The sequence below is a fragment of the Pelodiscus sinensis genome, chromosome 24, assembly GCF_052426305.1.
Source record: "Pelodiscus sinensis isolate ZL-2025 chromosome 24, ASM5242630v1, whole genome shotgun sequence".
Classification (NCBI taxonomy): Eukaryota; Metazoa; Chordata; order Testudines; family Trionychidae; genus Pelodiscus; species Pelodiscus sinensis.
Window position 1 is genome coordinate 9,544,732 of NC_143075.1, and position 21,764 is coordinate 9,566,495.

General features: G+C 51.0%; 1 protein-coding gene across 3 annotated transcripts in view; it reads left to right on the plus strand.

Annotated features, from left to right (window-relative positions):
- DVL1 (dishevelled segment polarity protein 1) overlaps nt 1–16,769 on the plus strand; it is a 225,404-nt gene extending 208,635 nt beyond the window's left edge. For all 3 annotated transcript variants that reach the window (XM_075906879.2, XM_075906880.2, XM_075906882.2), the window contains 4 exons: nt 131–262; nt 1,558–1,725; nt 3,423–3,629; nt 11,110–16,769. In XM_075906879.2, coding sequence (XP_075762994.2) covers nt 131–262; nt 1,558–1,725; nt 3,423–3,629; nt 11,110–11,528 — 926 coding nt within the window. In that variant the 3' untranslated portion in view covers nt 11,529–16,769. The remainder of the gene's footprint in view (nt 1–130; nt 263–1,557; nt 1,726–3,422; nt 3,630–11,109) is intronic.
- Nucleotides 16,770–21,764: the final 4,995 nt, after the last annotated feature.

A 21,764-nucleotide genomic window follows, 5' to 3' on the forward strand; every position in this document is an offset into this window, starting at 1 on the left:
CGAGTCTTGCCTCTGCTCCCGAGAGCTGTGTCTGGGAAGGTGCCATCCCAATAGCGGGAGCTGAACCGAAGTGACTCTCTGTGCTCGGAGGGCTGAGCTCCGAGAAGCATCTAACCTCTCTGCCTTTCAGAATTAGAAGAATCTCCCTTAACTGTGAAGAGTGACATGGCGACTATTGTCAAGGTGATGCAGTTACCCGACTCAGGCCTGGAAATCCGGGACAGAATGTGGTTAAAGATCACCATCTCCAATGCAGTGATAGGTAAGCGGGTCCCCCCGACGGCTGCGTAGGTCAGACGGTGGCTTGTTAGGAACGGGCTTGGGGAGCTGCCTTTTCGAGCTGCGTTGACTCTCTGCCTCCCCCCTCTCCCTTGTGTATATTTGTGAAAGAATCTGGCTGTGCCGGGGAAGAACGAAAGGCTCAAGTGTGAACAGCGTGTGAGCCCGCACTGTGCAGACCTCCCTCCCTCATTGTCTCTCTGCACCTAAACCCGCACTGCTGCTCCCGCCCTGTGCCTCCCGCCTGGCTCTAGCAGCACATCTCAGTCCAGCCTCGCAGCGCCCCCTGCTGCTCCAAATCTGAATAGTCACACAGCCCCACTCTTCAACAGCACTGCTAAGAGACCCTGGGTGTGTTCATGCTGCACGCAAATGGACACTGAACTCTAGACCGGTGTGTCTCAACCAGGGCTACGAGCATCCTTAGGGGTACTCGGGAGACGTCTGGGGGGTACGTTAACACCACTGAAATTTGGAGAAAACTGAACTTGTTTTCAGTTTTACAGCGCTTTATTATTTTTGTACGTTTTACACCCAAAAATTTCATCGCCCAGCTACGATTAAGTTGTTTAAACAAATATGTTGGAATGGTAGAAAAAAAAGTGTGTGTCTGAAAGCTGTAGGTACTGGGGGGTACTTATAATTATTATTTTTTTGAAAAAGGGGTACTTTATAAAAAAAAAAAAGGTTGAGAAACGCTGCTCTAGACAACCTGAGTTCCTTTTGCTTGTGATCTAAATAAGACACGAGACTGCATGGAGTCTCCATCCATCCTGGCCCCTTATATTGGTTGAAAACCTGTCACTGTATAAATTCAACAACCCGTCACCCTATAAAAGGCCATCTCACTTTAGATTGTCTTAATTCCTTCTCATATGCAACAAATAAAAAAAAATTCCAGTATGATTTTTTTTGAACATTTAAATGAATAGGTGCTCCACTCAGATGCAGGACTGTTCTTCACTTCCTGGCTTAAACTGGGGGTTAGTGCTGTTAGACGGCTGCTCCCTCCCTCCTACCCCAGAGGTGGATGCATTTCAGTGGCAGCCAAGTGATCTCCAGATGAAGGGGCTTTGGAAGTAGGCTATTCCGAAGCTCTCTGAGGCAGGGCCTGACCTACCTCTGCTTTTTAGATGATACCTAGCATAATGATGCTCTGTCCTGGTGGAGGCTGATAGGCATTACTACATTGCGATAATAGGACTTTGAAAATTGTCTTGCCGGCTCTCAGTGACATTGGGCTGTTTCTCCTCTCTCCGTTCCCCGCTCCCTGCGCAGGGGCAGATGTGGTCGACTGGCTGTACACGCACGTGGAGGGCTTCAAAGACAGACGAGAGGCTAGAAAATATGCCAGCAGCATGTTAAAACACGGCTACCTCAGGCACACTGTGAACAAAATCACCTTCTCGGAGCAGTGCTATTACGTCTTCGGGGACCTCTGCCGCAGTAAGTTCCTCACCCGTGAAGGGCAAAGCTGGGTGTGCTGGATGCCAGCGCCTCTGTTCTCTGCAGCCTCCCGTGGGAGTTCACAAGCAGAGATTTCCACACACACAAGCACCCTCTTCCCCCCACCCCACCAGTCATGTTATCATTAGTCTATTTTCCCCTAAGAGAAGCAGCTGGGTTATCTGGGGAGGAAGGATGGTTCAGTGAAATCAGACATTGGGCTGGGACTGGGGAAATCTGACTCTTGCCATGCGCCTTCATGTCCTCGGGCCTCAGTTCCTCATCTGTAAAATGGGGATAGTCTGACCCCGCTTTATGGGGATGTTGTGAGGGGCAACCTAGGCTAGTCAGTGGGATGCATAGGTTTCATCTCCGTGGCTCACAAGATTGTCGTAACCAAGACGGTCTCCTGGGATAGTTTTGCTGCACGTAGGTAATTTGCAGGAGGTGCCGATTGCACCATAGCAGCGCCTTGATTGGACACAGAGGGAACGCACACACCTCCCTACGTGTGCCCCGGCTTTATGTGCATGTCGCGTGAGTAACACCAGTAGGAGAAAAAAACAGTGTGGATGAAAACCAGCAGAATCTGACAAGCCTGTGCCTGGGAAACGATAAACAAAACGTCTCGTGGGCCACTCACGGAGCCCCAAAAGGCTGCATGTAGCCCTTGGCCCGCAGGCTGCCCACCACGGTGCTGCGGGCTGTGTCCGTACCCTCTGAAAACTAATAACAATTTCCCGCCCGGACACAAGTGTGATCAGCACAGGCATTCCATGTGAACGGGAATAGCCTGCCAGTGTTCTCCGCTGACCCCCCTCGCTCTGGAATTCATTCATCAGGTCATTTCAGGGCCCCCCCCCCCGGGGCAATCGGTTAGCAGCCCTATTACGGTAATGGCTGTGCCCTCACAACAGGCCTCGGCGTTCTGGACAGGTCTCCCTTTTACAGGAGGGTGCTGAAGCACAGAGGGGACTGAAGCTACGTTGGCACTTGGCTCTCAGAGTGTGTAGACACGCCCGCTCTCAACAGGCAACGTGCTAAAAATAATAGGGTAGCCTCTGTAGCACAGGCAGCAGGAGTGGCAGTGCAGGCTAGATGCCCTGAGCACATTCCCCCGGGGCCCAGGCAGGTTTGTACTCGGGGCACCTGGCTCCTTGTTTTAACACACTCGCTCGGTGAGACCTAGTGTGAGTGTGAACATTCACCCTGGGAATCACACCCCTTGCAGCCTGGGGAGACAGTAGCCCAAACTCGCCAACCGTCTCTGTGAGTCCGAGGCAGAATCAGCCATTGAAACCTGATCTCCTGAGTCCCAGTCTAGTATCTTAAACACAAGGCCGCTCTTCCCTAGCTTGCCAGAGCCTGGCCTGGTTCACCTTGGGGTTCCGCCGCAGGGCCCATCTCCCCCTGACATGAGAATGTCTTTGTGGGCAGCAGGGAGCGACAGGCAAACGATACATTTGAGGAGTCGCATCAGACCAGCCCAAGTGGCTTTGCGCACGCAGGCTTGAGACTATCCGTCCCTCCACATTCAATATTCATGCTGGCTTCACCCTGGGTGGCATTTTGATTGAACTGCTGAGGTAACGTCTCGGGGAAAACCCACGAGCTGTCATTTATACAGGCCGGCAAGAGTCTGTGGTGACCAGGTGTGAGGGACAAGCACCGTCCTCACCTTTTCTCTCTCCCTCCAGATATGGCTGCCTTGAACCTTAACAACGGTTCTAGCGGCGCCTCGGATCAGGACACTCTCGCTCCCCTCCCGCATCCTGCTGCGCCGTGGCCGTTAGGTCAGGGGTACCCCTACCAGTACCCGCTCCCCCCGCCGTGCTTCCCGCCAGCATATCAGGACCCGGGCTTCAGCTACGGGAGTGGCAGCGCAGGTAGCCAGCAAAGTGAAGGTAAGCCTATGAGCTGAGCATATGCCGGCCTCCCTCTCGTTCGCCTTGGCCATTTGCTTGAGTGTCCCTAGGCCTGCCTGTGCGCCCCCCTTCCTGGTGGTTTTGTACGCGCCATGCATGGGGCTGGCTGCAAATGCTCTGAATCGAAACTCCCTTTGCGGACTTCAGGGAGTGGAGGGCCGGTTTTTGAGCCCCACACTGGCAGTGCCTGTTGGAATATTGTACCGGCACAATTAAACTACCCATGTGCTTAGCTAGAGCTCATCACACAGAGCAAGAACCGAGGCGGAGCTAGAGATTGGTCAGTCATGACCAATGCGGCGTAGGTATCCCGAAGCATCACCCAATCACACATAGCACTTCTAGATCCCTCATTTAATCCAGAGTGAATGACCCAGCGCTCGCCCCAGGAAAAAGCTACATCCTTGCCTTTTCAGCAGTCAGCAAGCTGAGACCCTGAAAGGTGAGGGGCCTGATTTTCAGAGGGGAGTCGCAGATTTCAGTGGCTACGGAGTGCGCTTGACGGCCCTGACAATCAGACCATTACTGATGCTTGAAGCCACCAGCCAGGACGGAGAGGGACAGCAGTGGGTTTAAAATCTAAGTGCTCCCGGCTTCCACTTCTGTGCTGAGTGCCCAAGGACCAGCGCAAAAAGAGTGCCGTGCGGAGCAGCCAGCCAAATGGACTGCAGTCCCAAACCACCACGAAGCAGGGAGCACAATTGGTTTTGCTCTGTTGCTTGTTGCATGGGTTGCATAACTGTGCTGTCTCCTTTCCAGCCTCAGGATCACTTTGCTGCTTCATTCTCCTGAGCAGAGTAAATCAAACTTGATTCTGTTTTCGGAGGGCAGCGCAGAAGCTACCGTTTCTTATGTTCACTGCTTCCACTGTGAATATCCATTTTGGAAACGCTGCCAGTAACCAAAAGGAAAGGCTCCAGAGGAGTCTCTAAGTAGAGCCCTGCAAAATCCATGGATATCCACGGCTATCCGCATCCATAAAAATGATCCACAGGAATCCGTATCCACAAAAAGGATCTGGATGTCCGCAGATGATTTTTGCAGCTATGGATGCGCATACAAATTGTATCTAGAACCCTGCAAATTTGTGTGGCTGCGCATCCACAGATGTGAGCGCAGATATCCATGATCAGTTTTGCAGATGCAGATACCAATTTTGTATCTCAGGGTTTTGCCTCCAAGCTCGAATATGAATATAAACATCCAGTAGCTGGCCTGCAGCCCCTCCAGGCTTAACCCCACCTCTTTTGTTTTGCAAACCCATGCTGGAAATCCCATGAGAAAAAGTTACTTGTGAGATGTCCAGCACTTTGCCGTTCCAGCCTCTGCTGGAAACAAATGCGTGGGAAGGAAACCAAAAAAGTTCAGATCTTTAGAAAATATCCACATCAGGTTGCTCTGCCAATGTGAAGACACTGATTTTTGCTCAGGGGGTTCACCAGTCATGGTGAACATCAGGCTATTAGCTCTTTGCTGCTGAAGTAGGAAAGATGCCGTGTTTTGATCCATGCACCCTGGGCTCTCAGTGAGGAGAGCTTTGATAAAGGCGAGGGGAGGGTTTCATTCTGAATGGTTCAACGCCTTTTTTTCCTTGTTCTTCTTTTGGAAACTACACTGTTGTGTTGTTTCTTGCTTTGTAACTGTGTTATTCCCTTGTTTTGTTCTGAGCAAGCATTAGACTGAAGGATTCAGAAAGGAATGGCTGACGCTAGGGGATTGGTAAGCTTCAAACGCCTCCATAATAATACCAGATTCATAGCATGATCATTTAGACTCCTGTGACCCAAATGTTGAGCTGTTTTTCCCCCTTTATTTTATTTTTAATTTCTCAGAGGTGCTTTGCCTGTCCCAGCGCACCCGATTGTAATACCATGGTGTTAGCAGAGGGAGCAGTCTGGCCGCAGAGCTTAGCTGTGCGACAGTGGGTATAACAGCGACAGGGGAATGGCACCTGAATCCCGCCCATCGACATGCTCGCTTGAAAATGGTGCCACTCGTCAGCCTTTGGACTTGTCTTCCTGGATCCTGCTTTATTAGGCCAATAAGCGGCTTCTGGGGATGTCTGCCACTGTTGTCCTGTTGTACTCCTGTGCGTGCCGCAGCTGTTGGGGGCGCTGGATCTAAGTCACGCTGAGCATTCACCAGTCTGAAAGCTGACAGGGCGGGGTGACAGCGTGGCTGACAGACTGGCCGGGCCCCTGGGCAAGGCGACGGGGAGGGGCTAGCTCTGTACGAGGGCCGGGGACATGGGCGTCTGGTCTTTAAGGCAAAGCAAGGCTGTGTCCAGCCAAAACTGAGCTGTGTTGGCCCCTCCCTGCCTCCAGCTGCCCCGTGGGGTTGCTGTGGAATGGCCAGTGTGGCACAGGCAGGTTCCAAGGCGGCTGGGAAGGCAGAACAGCAGGAACCTCCTCAGCAGCGCACATGGCAGTGGGGAGGCTCAGGACCGCGCTGCCTCCCTCCTGCTGCTACCCGCGCTGGGAGGCTTGGGCCGGTTCGGGCTGTGGCAGCCTCCCTCCTGCTGCTCCTGGAAGCAGGGGGGCTTGGGCGCGCCCGCTCGTCTCCTCCTCAGGGAGGGCGGGTGCACTCAGCGCACTGCTCCGCTCCATAGTGTGGGCGGGGCCTCAGCAGAGGGGGTGGGGCTGAGGGTCTGCCTACCCCAGCCTCAGCTACACCGACCACCCATGGGCGGGGCTTGGGGCTAGCTTCTCCCAGGCAGCCTCAGTGCCACCCGGGGCTCTGGCGGTGATTTAATTAAGATCCAGGGCAGTTCTCCCCTCCCCTTCCCTCCCCCCATCTCCGGTCGCAGGCCTGGCAGCCCTGAGGTTGCAGCAATAGCGCAGCTCTTCAGAAAAAAGACGGTGGCTCTGGCAGGTTGGTAGAGGCTCCCAGATGGCAACGGAGCCATCCCAGGGTTGGAGTGGCCAGGCAGCGAGAGGGGGTCTGTTGAGAGCTGGAGAGTGAGTGGCCAGTCACGCAGTCGGCCCCTCGCTGGCCGTTTTCAGTGCAGCTGATGCTGCAGTTGGCTCTTCTCTCAAGAGGGGATAGTCACGGGTCCCTCTAAGCTTTTCCGCCCATGTGCGGAATGAAATTTTCTGTGTGCACCGTGGCATGGGGGGCTGGAACAATTTGTACAGTGGGGAGGCGAGGGGTGCGAACCAAACTGTAAAGCCTGTGTACAGTGGACACCACTTCAAGTCAAGGGTGCTGCAGCATACCCCCCTCCCCACCCAGCACCCTTAGTCCCAGCACCTATGCTGAGGCAGGTACAAATGGGCCCCTCCAGTAGAAACAAAAACCTGGCTCCTGGCGCTCTGCTAATCCGCTGGGCGGCATTTGAAATAATCCCTCCCGAGCGGCCGCCCGCACGCCCAGCTTACAGGGACGGCTGGGGAGGGTCCGTTGGGATTTGCAGTGAGCCGTGTCGGAAGGGAGCTTGCCCTCCTGTTGCCTGCATCGTACTGTTCTGGGGAGGACGTAGATCTGAGTGAACAGGGGACTCGCTTCTCCAGAGCTGTCAGTCCCACTCCTCTCACCTGCATAGACTGAACATCCTGCCTGTGCAGATGGGGCAGTGAACCTAGGTTCTGGGGCCCTCGTGAATGGGGGTGACCCATGGCTTGGGGAGGCAACCTCCCCCCCCGCCCTGCCCACCAGAGCCCAGGCCTCATCTCCAATGTGGCTGCTCCTGGCCTCCCTCCCCGCCCTTGCAATGTGACTGCTGGCCCTCCCTGCCCCAGGTAGCACCCCCAGCCTGGAGCTCTGGAGAGCCGGCAGTCAGCACGGCCACGGCCGCAGCCTCCCCTGGCCCCAGAGAGCTGGCGGGCAGCACGGATGCAGCCTGCCCCAGCTCGGACGGCCTGGGGAGCTGGTCAGCAGGCATGATACAGGGCCCACACCCCTGACCAGGCAAGGCCCTCCCCTCAGCCGAGCCGCCAGCCCCAGTGCTGGATGGGCAGGGTGGTCCCAGCGCCAGGAGGACAGGTGGTGCAGCCCCTGACTTGCCTGCCTCACCCTCTGGCATCACAAGAGCAGGCTGGGGGAGTGTGTCTGGGGGACGCTAGTGGAGGAGGGGGAGGGCCAAGCAGGGCAGTTTGGGAAGGCCTTGCCTTCCACTGCCCATGATACCCACCACCCATAGGGGCGCGAACTCAACTCACACCTCACATAGACACCTTTCCATTGACTTACACTCCAGCTTTCATCTAAAAACACTTCGGGTTGAACCTCTCTAGTCCTGCACACTCTGGTATGGCAACATCCGTGGTCAGTTCGCTGGATGTCCACTTACCATGGGTGTGGCCACGTTTCCCGCAGTCCCATAAAGTTTGTTTACAGCCACCAGGCCTGGCTCTGTGTTCGGTGCTGTTACTTAGCTCTAATGTAGCCCAGCAAGCAGCAGAAGGGCTGGTGATGCTGCTAGACAATCTTAACCTCTTGTGGTTTGACTAATTCTCTGGTTCCGCACCGGTCAGGCCCCGAGGATGCCGGACTAGAGAGCTTCAACCTGTACTGCAGAGTCAGCATCTCCGCCCAGCGTAGAACTAGGTGTTGGTTCATGGGAGGAGAACGGCAAGGGCCAGGTTTCTGACCGAGCTCTCCATCCATGGTAATTCTGCCTTGGAAACTGGTGCCATTGTCCTAGCAGGGAAAGGAGACGTCTCTAGTGCTCAAAGGGTTGCCACAATGTGGGGATCTTCAGCGGGGAACAAGCCTTCCTGCTGCACTGGAATTTCTTCTTGAGTTTGCAAAGCAGTTGCCAGAGCCCTGCAGGAAGATTTGTATTGTGGGTGCTGCTGTTTGGGTGGTGATGGGCAGAGCACCGTTCACTCGGGGATGAACTATAGTCCGTGTCCTGTAACAACTCCCTTGTCTGTGTCCCTCTGGCCTCGATCCTGCCTGGACGGAGGGCAGGAAGAGTCAGCCTGTTAATTCCCAGTGATGCTCTGATGCATGTTTCTATTGGCTCGTTCAGAGATGGCTGATTATGAAACTCCGCATTTATGTAGCACTTTGTTTTCAGAGGGCTTTGCTGACCAATCCTTACAACATCCCTTAGAAGGAGTGCTGTAAAAACGATCCCCTATATTCATGGATGGGGAAACTGAAGCCCAGAGCAGATAAATGTCTTGCCTACAGCAAATGGGGGTTGGTGGGGAGCAGGAGTAGAATTCACTCGTTGCAGGCTCCTAGTCTTGGGTTTAAAACTCCTAGTCCACACTGCATCTTGGGTATGCCACGTTCTAGTGTGGTCCTCATCCCTTCCTGCGTTCTGCGGGAGACATTGAGCTCTCTACCCACGCCAGGGCAGCTTGGTTTTCAGTCCCCCATCTCTTTGGTTTTGCCTTTCTCGATTTTCCATTATAATCTCATCAGCAGAGGGAGGGCTGTGACTAGCAATGGGGGTGCCTGTGGTTCCCTTCCCGTAGCAAGCACCATCAACGCTGTGATGACTTGAGTGGAGCCGCAAACACTTGTTCCAGTTGAAAATCGGGCTTGTTAATGAGGTTGTGGCATTTTATGTGCATGGAACCTCTAATGGAGGGCTTTGGTTTAAGTGGCACCGTTCATTCCTTGTTGAGTGATGGCTTGGAAAGTTAAGGTTTAGAGAGAAAAAAAAAAGAAGAGAGGGTGAGATTTAATGCAGAAATATCTACCTAAGCCTGTGCTCTTCTTTATGAGACCTAACCAGCTGCTGCAGCTGTTCACATAGGGCCTGACTCAAACCCCAGTGAAGTCAATAGCTCACACTCCTGTACTATGCTACTTGCTCATACCTACTTCACACATACAGAATGGGAAGCAACTGTCTAGGAAGGAGTACTGCTGAAAGGGATCCAGGGGTCATAGAGGTCCACAAGCTAAATATGAGTCAACAATGTGACACTGTTGCAAAAAAAGCCAACATGATTCTAGGATGCATTAACAAGTGTGTTGTGAGCAAGACATGAGAAGTCATTCTTCCGCTCTACTCTGCAGCGATTAGACCTCAGTTGGAGTATTGTGTCCAGTTCTGGACACCGCATTTCAAGAAAGATGTGGACAAATTGGAGAGGGTCCAGAGAAGAGCAACAAAGATGATTAAAGGTCTAGAAAACATGAGCTCTGAGGGAAGACTGAAAGAATTGGGCTTGTTTAGTTTGGAAAAGAGAAGACAGAGAAGGGAACATGATGGCAGTTTTTAAGTATCTAAAAGGGTGTTTCAAGGAGGAAGGAGAAAAATTGTTCTCCTTGGCCTCTGAAGCAATGGGCTTAAATTGCAGCAATGGAGGTTTAGGTTGGACATTAGGAAAATCTTCCTAATTGTCAAGCTGGTTAAACACTGGAATAAATTGCCTAGGGAGACTGTGGAATCTCCATCATTGGAGGTTAGACAGACACCTATCAGGGATGATCTAGATTATGCTTGGTCCTGCCATGAGGGCAGGGGACTGGACTCGATGACCTATCAAGGTCCCTTCCAGTTCGTGTACTCTGTGATACCTGACAGGTATTTTTTTACCGCCTCTGTTGGGAACATCTTCTAGACTTGGCATTTGCATAATCCACAGTCCGCGACGTGTAACAACTCTACATGCTGGCTTTTCAAGGTCACAACTAACAGTGGGTTTTGTTGGAATCTGCATTTGGGTCAGGCCCTATTGCGGGGGTGGGCAATAATTTTGGCTGTTCAAACTGGCTGGTGGTTCCCTCTAGGCGCTACACACCCCTGGCGAGGGGAGGGAGCCACCAGCCACTTTGAACTGTGAATGACTTTGCGTACTCCCCCACCCCCAGGTCACAATTGGCCTTAGGGGCAGGGCGGCCGCAGGCCGGATCAAATGGGTTGGTGGGCCGGATGCAGCCCGCAGGCCACCCCTTCCCTAATGCCATTGAAGTCAACAGAAGGACGTCCTTTGACTTCAGTGGGTTTTGGATCAGGTCCAGAATTTAAATCTGCTGACTGATGCAGGAAAGACAAGATGAGATTTGTTTTGAAGAAGAGGTTTCATGGCGCGATAACCCATTCCTGTGCCGGCATTTCTGGCATCCGCACTTGGAATCAGTTATACCATGAGAAGGAACCTGTGTTGTGTTTCAAAATAAAACCCTCCCCAGCCCTCTATTTCCTCCCCTTTCTGTCTTTTCCCTCACTGTGGACCAGTGTCTGGCCAGAGGAGAGGCCAGGAAGCCGAGGGGCTGAGGTGGTTGTTCTAAGCTAGCCAGTGCTTTCACCGCACTGGCTCCGGAGGGAGGGTTCCAGATATACCCTTGCATGCCACAGCTTCCTCAGCTTTGTTCTAGCGGCTTTCGCTGCCAAATCCTGTCGCCATCCATAGCCTGTTGTGCTTAATGTGGGCCGGAGTTGGTCATTGTCCCTGTTGCCATGGTGGGTCGGGCGCTGTTGGGTTGATGAAGGAGGAGGGGAGGAGGCGTGACTGGCTAACCTGGCCATTCTGTTCCTGTCGCTTGCCGTCCGCAGGAAGCAAGAGCAGCGGCTCTAACCGGAGCAACAGTGAGAACAGCCGGAGGGCTCTCGGCAGGGAGAAGGAACGCAAGTCAACTGGAAGCGGCAGCGAGTCCGACCACACCGCCCGCAGCGGGGGCGGGGCCAGTGTCGTGCGCCGCGAACGGCCCACCAGCCAGCTCAGCCACCGGAGTCACGTCTCTGCCACCCACAGCGAGAGAAGCCACCACAGCCACCATTCGCACGGGCCTCCGGGGGTCCCGCCCCTCTACAACCTGCCAAAGCTAGGCTCCAAAGTCTACGGGACGAGCGGACCTCCCGGTGGACCGCCTGTGAGAGAACTGAGCTCCATTCCTCCAGAGCTGACAGGGAGCCGGCAGTCCTTCCAGAAGGCGATGGGCAACCCTTGCGAATTCTTTGTTGACATCATGTGAGAGGAAGTGCCTTCAGACTCTGTTTGGGGGGAGGGGCTTGTTTTCATTGATGCTGGGGTTCGGGTTATTTGCGGGCGGGGTTCATTGCTGAACACTTTAAGAAAGCTTGGCTGTATTGCATGTAACACCTTCCTGAATCTCAGTCGTGTGTTGCAAAAATCAAAACAAAAATCACCTGGGATAGTTAAATTTCAGCAAATCAATGGAATCTTTTCTTTCCTCTTTTTTCTCCCCTTGTTTTTTAAATGTGATTGACTGGTGTGTATTCACAGCCTAACGAGCTGTGGCACCTACTTTCAGTGCAATTTGTGTGTCTTCTTGGCTGATTTGAGACAATTATTTCATATGACTTATTATTAGCACCTTTTATTTCTCTCCCTCTGTCTTACCAGAAACACTGGCTCCTATGGTTGATTTCCCGAATACGTGTAAAGTATATAGCAAAAAACCAACACCGATGGCCATGACGCCTAGAAGTGTGTGGGAAATAAGCAAAAGGGGCGGGCACAGAGCGAAATTTCCAGCAGTAGGCACAAATCTGAATGGATCTAGAGCCGCACCTTCCTCTGCTGAGGGAAGAGTAGAATTGTCTTTCATTTTGGCATCATCCTATGGCAGGTGTGGCCCCCCTGGTGTTCATTTTTGTGGGGTCATAACATGCACCTTAATTGCTGTTGTAAAGGTTGTTCTTGCAGCATTGGGATGTTGCTGCTATCTGGTTATGCAAGGCACAAATGCAGCTTTTCCCCATGAAGGAGGGGATATTCCATCCTATTTCCTTCCCACGTCAGTGGCTTTGCTGGTAACTGTGGCGACTCCTTCTCCTCTTGGTTGCTGAGTAAGGTCTTCCTAGCCGTGCACCTCCCAGCTTCACCTCTGCAGTGAGTCGGGCTCCTGGGGCTGGCCTTTTGCAGCAGCAGAGTCACCAAATGGACATGTTCTAAAGCAGGGGTGGGCAATCATTTTTGAAGGGGGAGGGGCCCTTGGGCGGAAGGGGTGGGGCCTCAGGAGGAAGGGGCGGAGCCCTTAAATAGCAGGAATTGAAAGGGCTTGCACCTGCCCCTGTGGCTCCCAAGCAACACGTTAGCGGGGGGCGAGAGCTGCGAGCCCTTTCAACTCCTATTATTTACAGGGCTCGCGCCTAAGCAGTCCCAGGGAAGGCATGAGCCCTTGGAACAGAAGCAGTTGAAAGGGCCCGCACATCCCCGGCTCCCAGGCAATGTGTGGGGGCGGGGCCAGGAGCTGCTACGCAGACCAGATAAGAGCTGAGCGAGTTGGATCAGGCCGGCTGACAGGCTCTTGCCCAGCCCTGTTCTAACGGCAGAGGGGGCTAGGGGCTAGTAAAGGTGGAAAGGATTTCAGCCCTTCAGTTAAAATCCACTTTCATTAGCCAGCCCTTCCTGATGGATCTGAGGATAGGGACTTAAATCACACTTCAGAGTATATAATTTTTTTCCCCCGGTATGATGGACCACACCTCCTGCTAGGTCTCTTGCATTGATGACTTCCGTGCCTAGCAGACATGCAGAAGACCAGGTGGATAGCTGCTGTGATCCTTGTAGTCCTGCAGCAGCGCTGACTTTTCGGCAGTCTGTTATCGTAGGCTGTGGCCACAGGCGGCTGCCACGGCTTTTTCTTTCACTTTCCTTAGCGGAATTAGAAAAAGGCGAATGGTGAAACTGGCAAAAGTCACCAAATGGCTTTGGATCATAGGGCCCCTTTTCAAAAGCGACTCAGGTGCAGAGCAGCCAGTGGGCCTTAGGGCGCATCTAAATGAACCGTTTGTGCCCAGCAAAGGGGTATCAAGCAGCAGCACGTCACATGCCAACTGTGCATGTGGATTCTGCTGTTGCACCACTGCGGGTTCCCTAGGGTGCAGTGGCTTACAGCTGTTTGAAACAGCCATTCAGTTCATGCTAGACAGCGCTTAGTGCACAGTGGCAGGTTCACATGTGTAGCTAGGGCCTATCGACGCAAGGAAACTCTTTTGCAATAACTTAACTCGATTTAATAACTCCCAAAATAAAATTGAAATAGCGTGTCCCCACTATGGGGAAGCCTCCATGGAGGCTCCATTAATGTGGATGCGCTACCTCAGCTTAGAGCCCCAGGAAGCACTGTGGAGTAATTAGTTCAGTGACTCTGGGGAGTCGCTATTTCGAAATAGCAACACTGGAGTGTCCACGCTACTGCTATTTTGAAATAACTGTTTCAGAATTACCGTTATTCCCTGAAAAATCAGGAGTGCAGAGTATGAAATAATGGGATTGGTGGTGTGCACGCTCCTCTTATAAATTCCACCAGTGGTGCATCTACTGCAGGGCTTAACTCAAAATAAGCGATGTAAATTGAGCTACGTCAGTCGCGTAGCTTATTTTGAAATTGGGAGTGTCTACCCAGCACGTATTTCTAAACAGAGCACTCTTCCTCCGACTTCCCTTACTCCTTGTACAATGAGGGTTACAGGAGTCGGGGTAAGAAATCCTCCAGCTTGACGCTATTCGAAATAACTGCCTGCTGTGTAGACACGGACCAAGTTGTTTCGGAATAGCACTAGTTATTTCAAAATAGTGTTGCAGTGTAGACGTATCCAATGGGGGGTTATTTCAAAATAACTAGCTAGTGTAGAACAGGGTTTAGTTTGCAATAGATTTACACTCAAGACTGACACCTTCCAGTTCCTCATTTAAGCCCCTCAATGCCCGTTCCCTTTTGCCTAAATCACCCATTTATAGCCATCACCCAGTGGTGTTTCTGGAAGCATCACTCCCATTGTTACTCGTCTGGAATCTGAGCCTATACTGGCTAAGGGGCAAAGTTGCCAGTGACCAATAGACAATGACATGATCCTTTTAGATGTTCAGCTGCAGTCTTAATCATTTTGTATCTAGGCCTGGCACAGACACTAATCACATGCTAATTCCATTTTTAAAAATCAAACTGGACAGCAATCAAGAAATCAGACTAAATATCCCTTCCTTTTGCTGCATCTCAAGGAGGCACTGTTTAAAAAAAAGTTTATGACTTGACTGACAATCTCTGATGGTTCTGCTTTTAAACCAGCTTGTTACATTTCTCCTCACTTACGTATTTCTTTTTTTGAATCACATTTTCTCTTAAAGCAAAAGTTACGGGATCAGGGGGAAAGACTATACAGGTTGAATCTCTCTAGTCCGACATGATTTTAGTTACCTGGATGTCTACTTATTATGGGTGTGTCCAAGTTTCCCGCGGTCCCATAAAGTTTGTTTACAGCCACCAGCCCTGGCTCTCAGTGTTCTGTGCTGCTATTTAGCTCTAATTTACCCCTAACAGTCTTCAAAGAGTCCATCATCTGAAGAAGTGGGTTGTGCCCACGAAAGCTCATGTCATCATCTACATGTTTTGTTAGTCTTTAAGGTGCAGCAAGACTATTAGTTGTTTTTTAAGTTTTTTCAGTTACAGGCTAATTCGGCTACCCCTCTAAAGCTTCTAAGAGCCCGGTAAGCCTTTGAAATGTTGGTAACACTGCTAGACAATATTGACCTCCCATGGTTCGGCAAATTCTCTGGTTTGGCACTGGTCAGGTCCCGAGGGTGCCTGACTAGAGAGGTTCAACCTGTGGTATTAATCTGGTGGAGCACACAGAAAGGGGCGTGGTTTCAGGTTGGGTGCCTGAAGTATTTTATTCCCTTGTACGTCTTTTCAGCAGTTGCAGTTAAACACTTGCTGTATTTTTTTTTCTTTTTGTTGTTGTTGTGGTAAGTGCTATTGGCAGAAAAACTGCTCTGTGTCGTGTTGCCCTTTGCTGCTGTGTTGCAATGATTGTGTTACGTATTTCCGTGTGCATGGGGGCGCTGGGGTCAGACTGACCCTGTCCGTGCTGTAGGTGTGTGAAGGAGCTCATCTGCTGAAGGAAGCAGGCTGCCAAGTCTGGCTTTCACTGTGGGTTGGAAATTAACCTGGTTCTGTCCAAACTGGCTTCAGCTGAGATCAGGCACCCAGTTCAGGCAAAAAAGAGCCTGCTCTGTGTTTGAAGGCAGGTTATGAAACAGTGAACAGCATTTAGCATTTCCTGCTCTCTGAAGCGCCCTCAGAGAATCTAAGTGCACATTCTGTTAACAGTGCAATACATCGTGGTCACGCTATAATACATAGGCCCCGATTCCTTTCTCCCTTTACCTGGTAGAACACAGAGTAACACCACAGAAGTCTGTGCAGATGCCCTGTTGGGTGAATGGGGAAGCACGTGAGGAACATCGGTCACTTCTTTGCAAGTGAATGGAGGGCGATCTCCAAAATCCTGCTGATGCCTTTCAATATGCCCGAGTTCACATTTGCAATATGGGTACATCTGGGCCTCATTTTGCAGGCATCGCCTGCCTGATGACCTGCTTTCCCCTGAGAGACGTGTTCTTGATATCAGGGAGGCAGTTGTAAATTCCACTCCAAGATCCGACCCTTCAAGAACCTGTAGTTTCTCAGCAGAGCCCAGGTTAGTTTGCTCCTCTTAAGGTCGAGAAGCTGGCAGAGGTCTGGCGGTAGAATATATCTTGACCTGTCCTCCTCCTGCTGCCATGCAAAAGTAATGAGCTTGCCATGAATATGCACTTGAAGGGTGATGCTGAAGGTGACAAATAACAAGCCGACATTATAACAGGAGCCTTAAATAGTATTTGAATTCTAGGAGAAAGAGTGAGGGAAGAACGAACGTAACCTGCCTGTGCTCTGCAGCTGGACTTGCACTACTATTATTTATTCAGCGACTAATAAGGACAAGCAGGTGTGTTTTGTGGATTAGAGGTAATGTATGTGGTTATGGTTTTGGGGTGATGTCTCCTACTGGAATGGCAGGGTAATGCACCCACCTAATATATTAACCCGGCTCTCCAAGGAGTAAGATTTTGGTGAATGGTTTGAGTGTCTTCAAGGCAGGGCTGTTGTCTTAGATCTCCTGTTAACACATTTGCTTTTCAGAGGTAATAGTCCCTAGCCACTTTATCTAAAGGTGTATTGGATGGCAAACAATGCACAGGCGCTGACTTCTGATGTTTCTGTTGTTTTTTGGTCAAATTGACAGTCCCACCTAAAGGCTGACAGCTGATGAGACGATGTAATTGTTTTTTGTTTTGCATTTAACTGGATTGTAATAAGATTGACTTTTAAAAAAATGAATTCTAATCAGTGATTAGAAATACATGTAAAGAATTTATGTACAGTGGGGGGGGGGGGCGTTAAATGATTTTAAATAATGAAAACCCAGACTATCACCTATCCTAGAATTGGTTCTACTCCGAGAGTAACCTTTTACTAGCATGGACTGCACTGTTCCTGGTAAATGTCTATTGCCTAATTGAATTCTTTTTTGTAGATATTGTATTAAAACCCAAGTGTCTGTATAGTTAATATATAGCTGCTTATGTGTAAATGCTATTTTAAACACAAAAAAAAGCTTTTAATTTTATGTGACAACTGCATCCAGTGTCTTCCCTCTATTGACAAGGAGGCTTTGCACTTTTACAGCTCTTGCCAGCCTGGGCTCTCAAAGCATACACTGTGTCTCTCAGCTTCTCCCCCCCAGCCCTTGAGGGAGGTAAGTGTTCAGTCCAGATGGTAGGGGCATGTGGTCTGGAGGTTAGGGATGTAACAGTGTAACAGTTTAAAGGGTTAACCAATAAGCATGAGCTTATCAGTTACCGAAACGGTTACATGATGATGTCCGGCCCCATTCCTACAGAGCCAGCTGCCACCCCGCCCTGCTGGCTCTGTATCTATTACAAAGGAAAAACAGAATTTCAGTTTAAGACCCAGTTTTTGAGCCTCTCTGACATCTATACAGATAGCAAGACCAGCCTGAGAATTGACAAGAAAGATCAGCCTGACAATGCGTCAGAGGCAAGGGGCAGGAACCAGATTCCTGGGAGCTGGGTCAGCAGGTGGGAGCCAGTATGCTCCAGGAGCTGGCTTAAAAGCTGGCTTCCAGAGCGCACCGGCTCCTGGGGAGCCAGTGGCTGCCCCAACTGCAGGCTGTGCAGTATAAGCTTTATATTGCAGAGCCCGCAGCATGTAACCACTAATATTTGCAATGCTTACACAGTTACCTAATTAACCGCTTTTTAACATCCTGACCAGAGGTTAGAGCAGGGAACTGGATTCAGGACTTCTGCAGCCTATCACCGTTTCTCCTGGCCCTCCTGGAGTCGGCTCGAACTGGGATTGAGCAGTCCCACCTTGCGCCAGCACTGGACTGCTGCAGCTCTGCATTTTAAATGTAATGAAAGCCACCAGGCTCTTACTACATTTCAAAGGCTCACGCCAGGTCCAGCAGCCCCTCTTTGCAGCAGCTGGGGCTGGCTGTGGACAGGGGCTGCTGCCCTCAGGCAGCGGGGGGAGGGAAGCAGCACTACAGAGATGGTGCTGGGGGGACCCAGCTTTTAAGCCAGCTCCCCCCAGCTCCGGCTCCCTCCCCCCTCCCCCCAGTCCCATCTTGCTGCCTCTCATACAGAGGCAGCAAGCGGGGGTGGGGGGAAGCGAGTAGTCAAGTACTCCACTCGACTACCCGCTAAGCTTATACTTATCGGGTAGTTGAGCAGTCACCTACTCGCTTACATCCCTACTTCACACCCTACATGCCTGTGAAAGATGGTTTGGAAGAAGTTGGCTAATTGTTGGATACTAATCACCATTTAGAGCGCAATCCAGAGCTGCCCCACTGTGAGTGAGGCCTTGTCTAATCTGGCACATTTTGTCACCAAAAACTGCTTTTTGGTGACAAAACTGTGAGAGCGTTTACATGGCAATGCAACTTTTGTTGGAAAAACACTCAGTTTTGGCAACAAAAATCTTCCACCAGAGAGAGACTTTTGTCTTTTCCCCTCCCTTTATTGTCCTAGGTGGACTCTGTTGTTTGTTTTGTGGAGAGAACTGGCTTCCACCAGTATCCCACAATGCCTGCCCTGATGGCTCTGCTCAGTGTTCTGTGACCTCTGCTGCCCTGTAGGCATGCGCTCCTCCCCTTTCAAAGCTGAGAAGTGTCTGACAGCTGAGTAAGCTGCTCCATTTGGGGAACAAACAAAGAGCAAATAATTGGACTGCTCCTGTTCTGTCCTGTTAGGGACACAGCAGCAGGAAGACAGCTGCTGCAGGAGGAGGGCAGGAGGGGCTGCTGTGCTGCCTTGACATTCCTCAGCACTGCACTGTGGGATGCTGAGCCACATGGCTTTGCTCTGTCTGTGGACAGGGTGCAGCACTGCCATGAAATGTCGACAACAGGAGGCAGAAGAACTGGCTTGACCGGTTTTCACTTTTGCACGTTCATCACCAAACGTCCCCAACGTCAACATCGCCGGAGAGGAGAGCTGGGCCCAGTATTTCTCTAACCTGGCCGATCTAGCTTGTGCCGCCTGCACGCCACAGTCTGAGGGAGGCAGAGTGACTCCAGCTTGAGTTCCAGAACTGGTGGCTCCCCTTGACGGTAAAAACAAGGGATTAGCTTAATCACGGCTGGCTTCAGCAGAGCCCCATCAAAGAATGTGGCTCCCTGTCTTGAAAACGGCATAGGCTGCTGCACGGCCATGAAACCCCCACTTAGTTCCTCTCCCATGTGACCACACATTTTTGAGCACCGTCTCTGGCAATGGGCACTGCCATCCATGTGGCCAGATTGCGATACCTTGGCTTGCGCTGACTAGCACCTCGCGCCACAAGAAATCCCACTGCCGTGGCTTTCCATACGCACACATGCCCAGGCTCCTTTTCCAAAAGAACTTCCGTATCCAGGCAGTTAAAGAAATGCAGAGGAAGAGTTGTGCATGGGAGGCAATGCCAAGGCCTCATTTCTCTCATGTTCATTATATCACATTGATGAGTGTTTGCTTATGTCTCCAGATGAATTAAATGGATGGGATCATTTCTGTCCAGCCCAGTGACTGGCTGATAAAGCCCCACTGATAAAGAAGGAGGTAAGAGACCAAACGCTTTGGGCCAACTTCCTAGAGGGGAGGGAAAATAAAATAGGGAGAGCTCAGAAAAAAAAATACTTCTTGCTTTCAAAAGGTTCTGCGTTGGGTGCTTCTGAGGGGAACTCACCTTCAGAAGGGACTGTTGCATTTTAATGCTGCTTCCTAAGGCCAAATATTGATCTAGCAGTGTAAATCAGGACTAAATCCATTTTAAGTCAATACATGTGAATAAAACTGAGGTGAAAGAGAGTGGATTTAGGATCTCTGTATGTGTTACAACTGTGATAATGATGCTTTTTTTACCTTAAAAACTAATGTGATTATGGGCATGTGTGTAGCAAGAACAAAGAGATTTTATTTATTTTATAATCTACATTTCACTAAAGATGGATCCTACCTTGATGTGCCTTTGAAAAAAATCTGCCCACAAATTCAGACACTGGAGAGCAGGGGAGAGCTCCCTGGCATAAGGCCCTGTCAGCGGGCAATGAAACGGAATGTGCACAGTGTGATCTGTTTCTGTGACTTGACGACATTGAACCTGAGCCTTCGTTAGGGCAGAGTGTGTGGAAAGGAACAAGTAGCTTTGCACCCCACATGCTACAGCTCTGCCGTGGAAGCGCTGTCATGATGGGAGGGGGTGCACTTTGCCACTAACACAGCGGCAGCCAGAGCCTCGGCCCCTTAAATTGTGTGTTCCATACAGCTCTGAGGGATGGCTGAAGGGGGGGAGCACAGTGTATTCTGGGTAGTGCTGAGAACTGGCTGCCTCCAGCCAAACCCTTTCCCCTGGAGGCCCTTTCCCTTTTGGGAGCATGCAGCTGGCCCTCCCCCACTTAGGGTGTGTCTAGACTACAAGGTTTTGTCGACAAAACTATACCTGCGTCCACACTGCCTTTGAGTTATGTCGACATAACGTCGACAAAACTCAGCAGTTTTGTCGACGAATGTAAACCTCATTCTACGAGGAATAACGCCTTTTATCGTCAGAGTTCTGTCGATAGAGGGCATTATTGCATCTACATTGGTCTTTACGTCCACACTGTTATGTCAACAAAGTGGCTTGCTTTGTCGACAGAACTGGATGTAGTCTAGACGCTCTTTGTCGGCAGAAGCTTTGTCGACAGTATCTGTCGACAAAACTTCTGTCGACAAAACCCTGTAGTCTAGACATACCCCTACTGCCTAAGTGCCCAGTAAGTAATTCTGTCCGGCCCCCTCTACTTAGCTATCTCCCCTCGGAGAGGAGATTAACTACAGCAGTTAACCATGTCACCCAGGGCTCTTTGCTGGGTCTGGCTGAGCCACAAGCCATGTGGGAGTGAAGAGAACCCTGCTGCTTTCTCTTCTCCTGACCTCTCCAGGCACCTGCCTCATGACCTACAGCACCTGCATTCTCCATGGAGGCTGCCTCCACTCGGCACCATGGCCACTTGGACCCCCAACCTCCACCCCTGCTGTCTCCAAGGTGAGGCGTCCACGCCAATTCCTCTTCAGCTCCCCAGTCTCCTCTGCTCACCTTAATGTCCCACGGTTGAATTTTCAGGGTGCTTAATTCTTGGGCTTTCTGAGCTTAGGGGTGTGCAAAGCCAAAGTTCCCTCTAATCTTTTCCATCCATATGTTGAATCAATTTTTACATGCACTGAGGCATGTACAAATGTGCACCACCCGTAGAAACAAAAACCCAGCTGTGGGCGCACTGCTAAACAGCTGGGCAGCACTGGAATCTCTCCTGAGGGGCTGCACAAGCGCCTGGCTTACAGGGAACCCTGGACAGTTCCCTTCCCAGTTTTCAGATCAGGGTAGTTGCTCCAGGTGGTGCCGAGGCCCCTTGGAGCATAGTTCCCAGCAGATACAGTACCAAACACACTGTCCTCTTTCTGTAGGTGAAGGCAGTACGGCCTCGTGGTTGGAACACTAGACCGGTACTTAACAGGCCTGCTTCTAGTCCCAGCTCTGATACTGGGTGACCTTGGGCTCTGTGCCTCAGTTACACAGTCTGTATATTGGAGCTAGTGATGCTGACCTCCTTTGGAAAGCAGTATGCGCCTCAGTGGTTCCTACCTTTCTCCACAAACAGCTAAAAATCAGCAGATCTCCAAGGCACCAATCAAACACCAGCATTGGTGAGTTGGGGCAGAGAACCCCCTGCGCAGCTTTCGGAAGAGACCCCAAGCAAGGCATGATGAACCCGTTGCCCTTGTGCAGCTTGGGCTATGGTACCACTATTGTAGTAATAACACAGAGAATTTACACCTCCAACTAGTGCGCAGTGGGTCTGATTCTAATCACGCT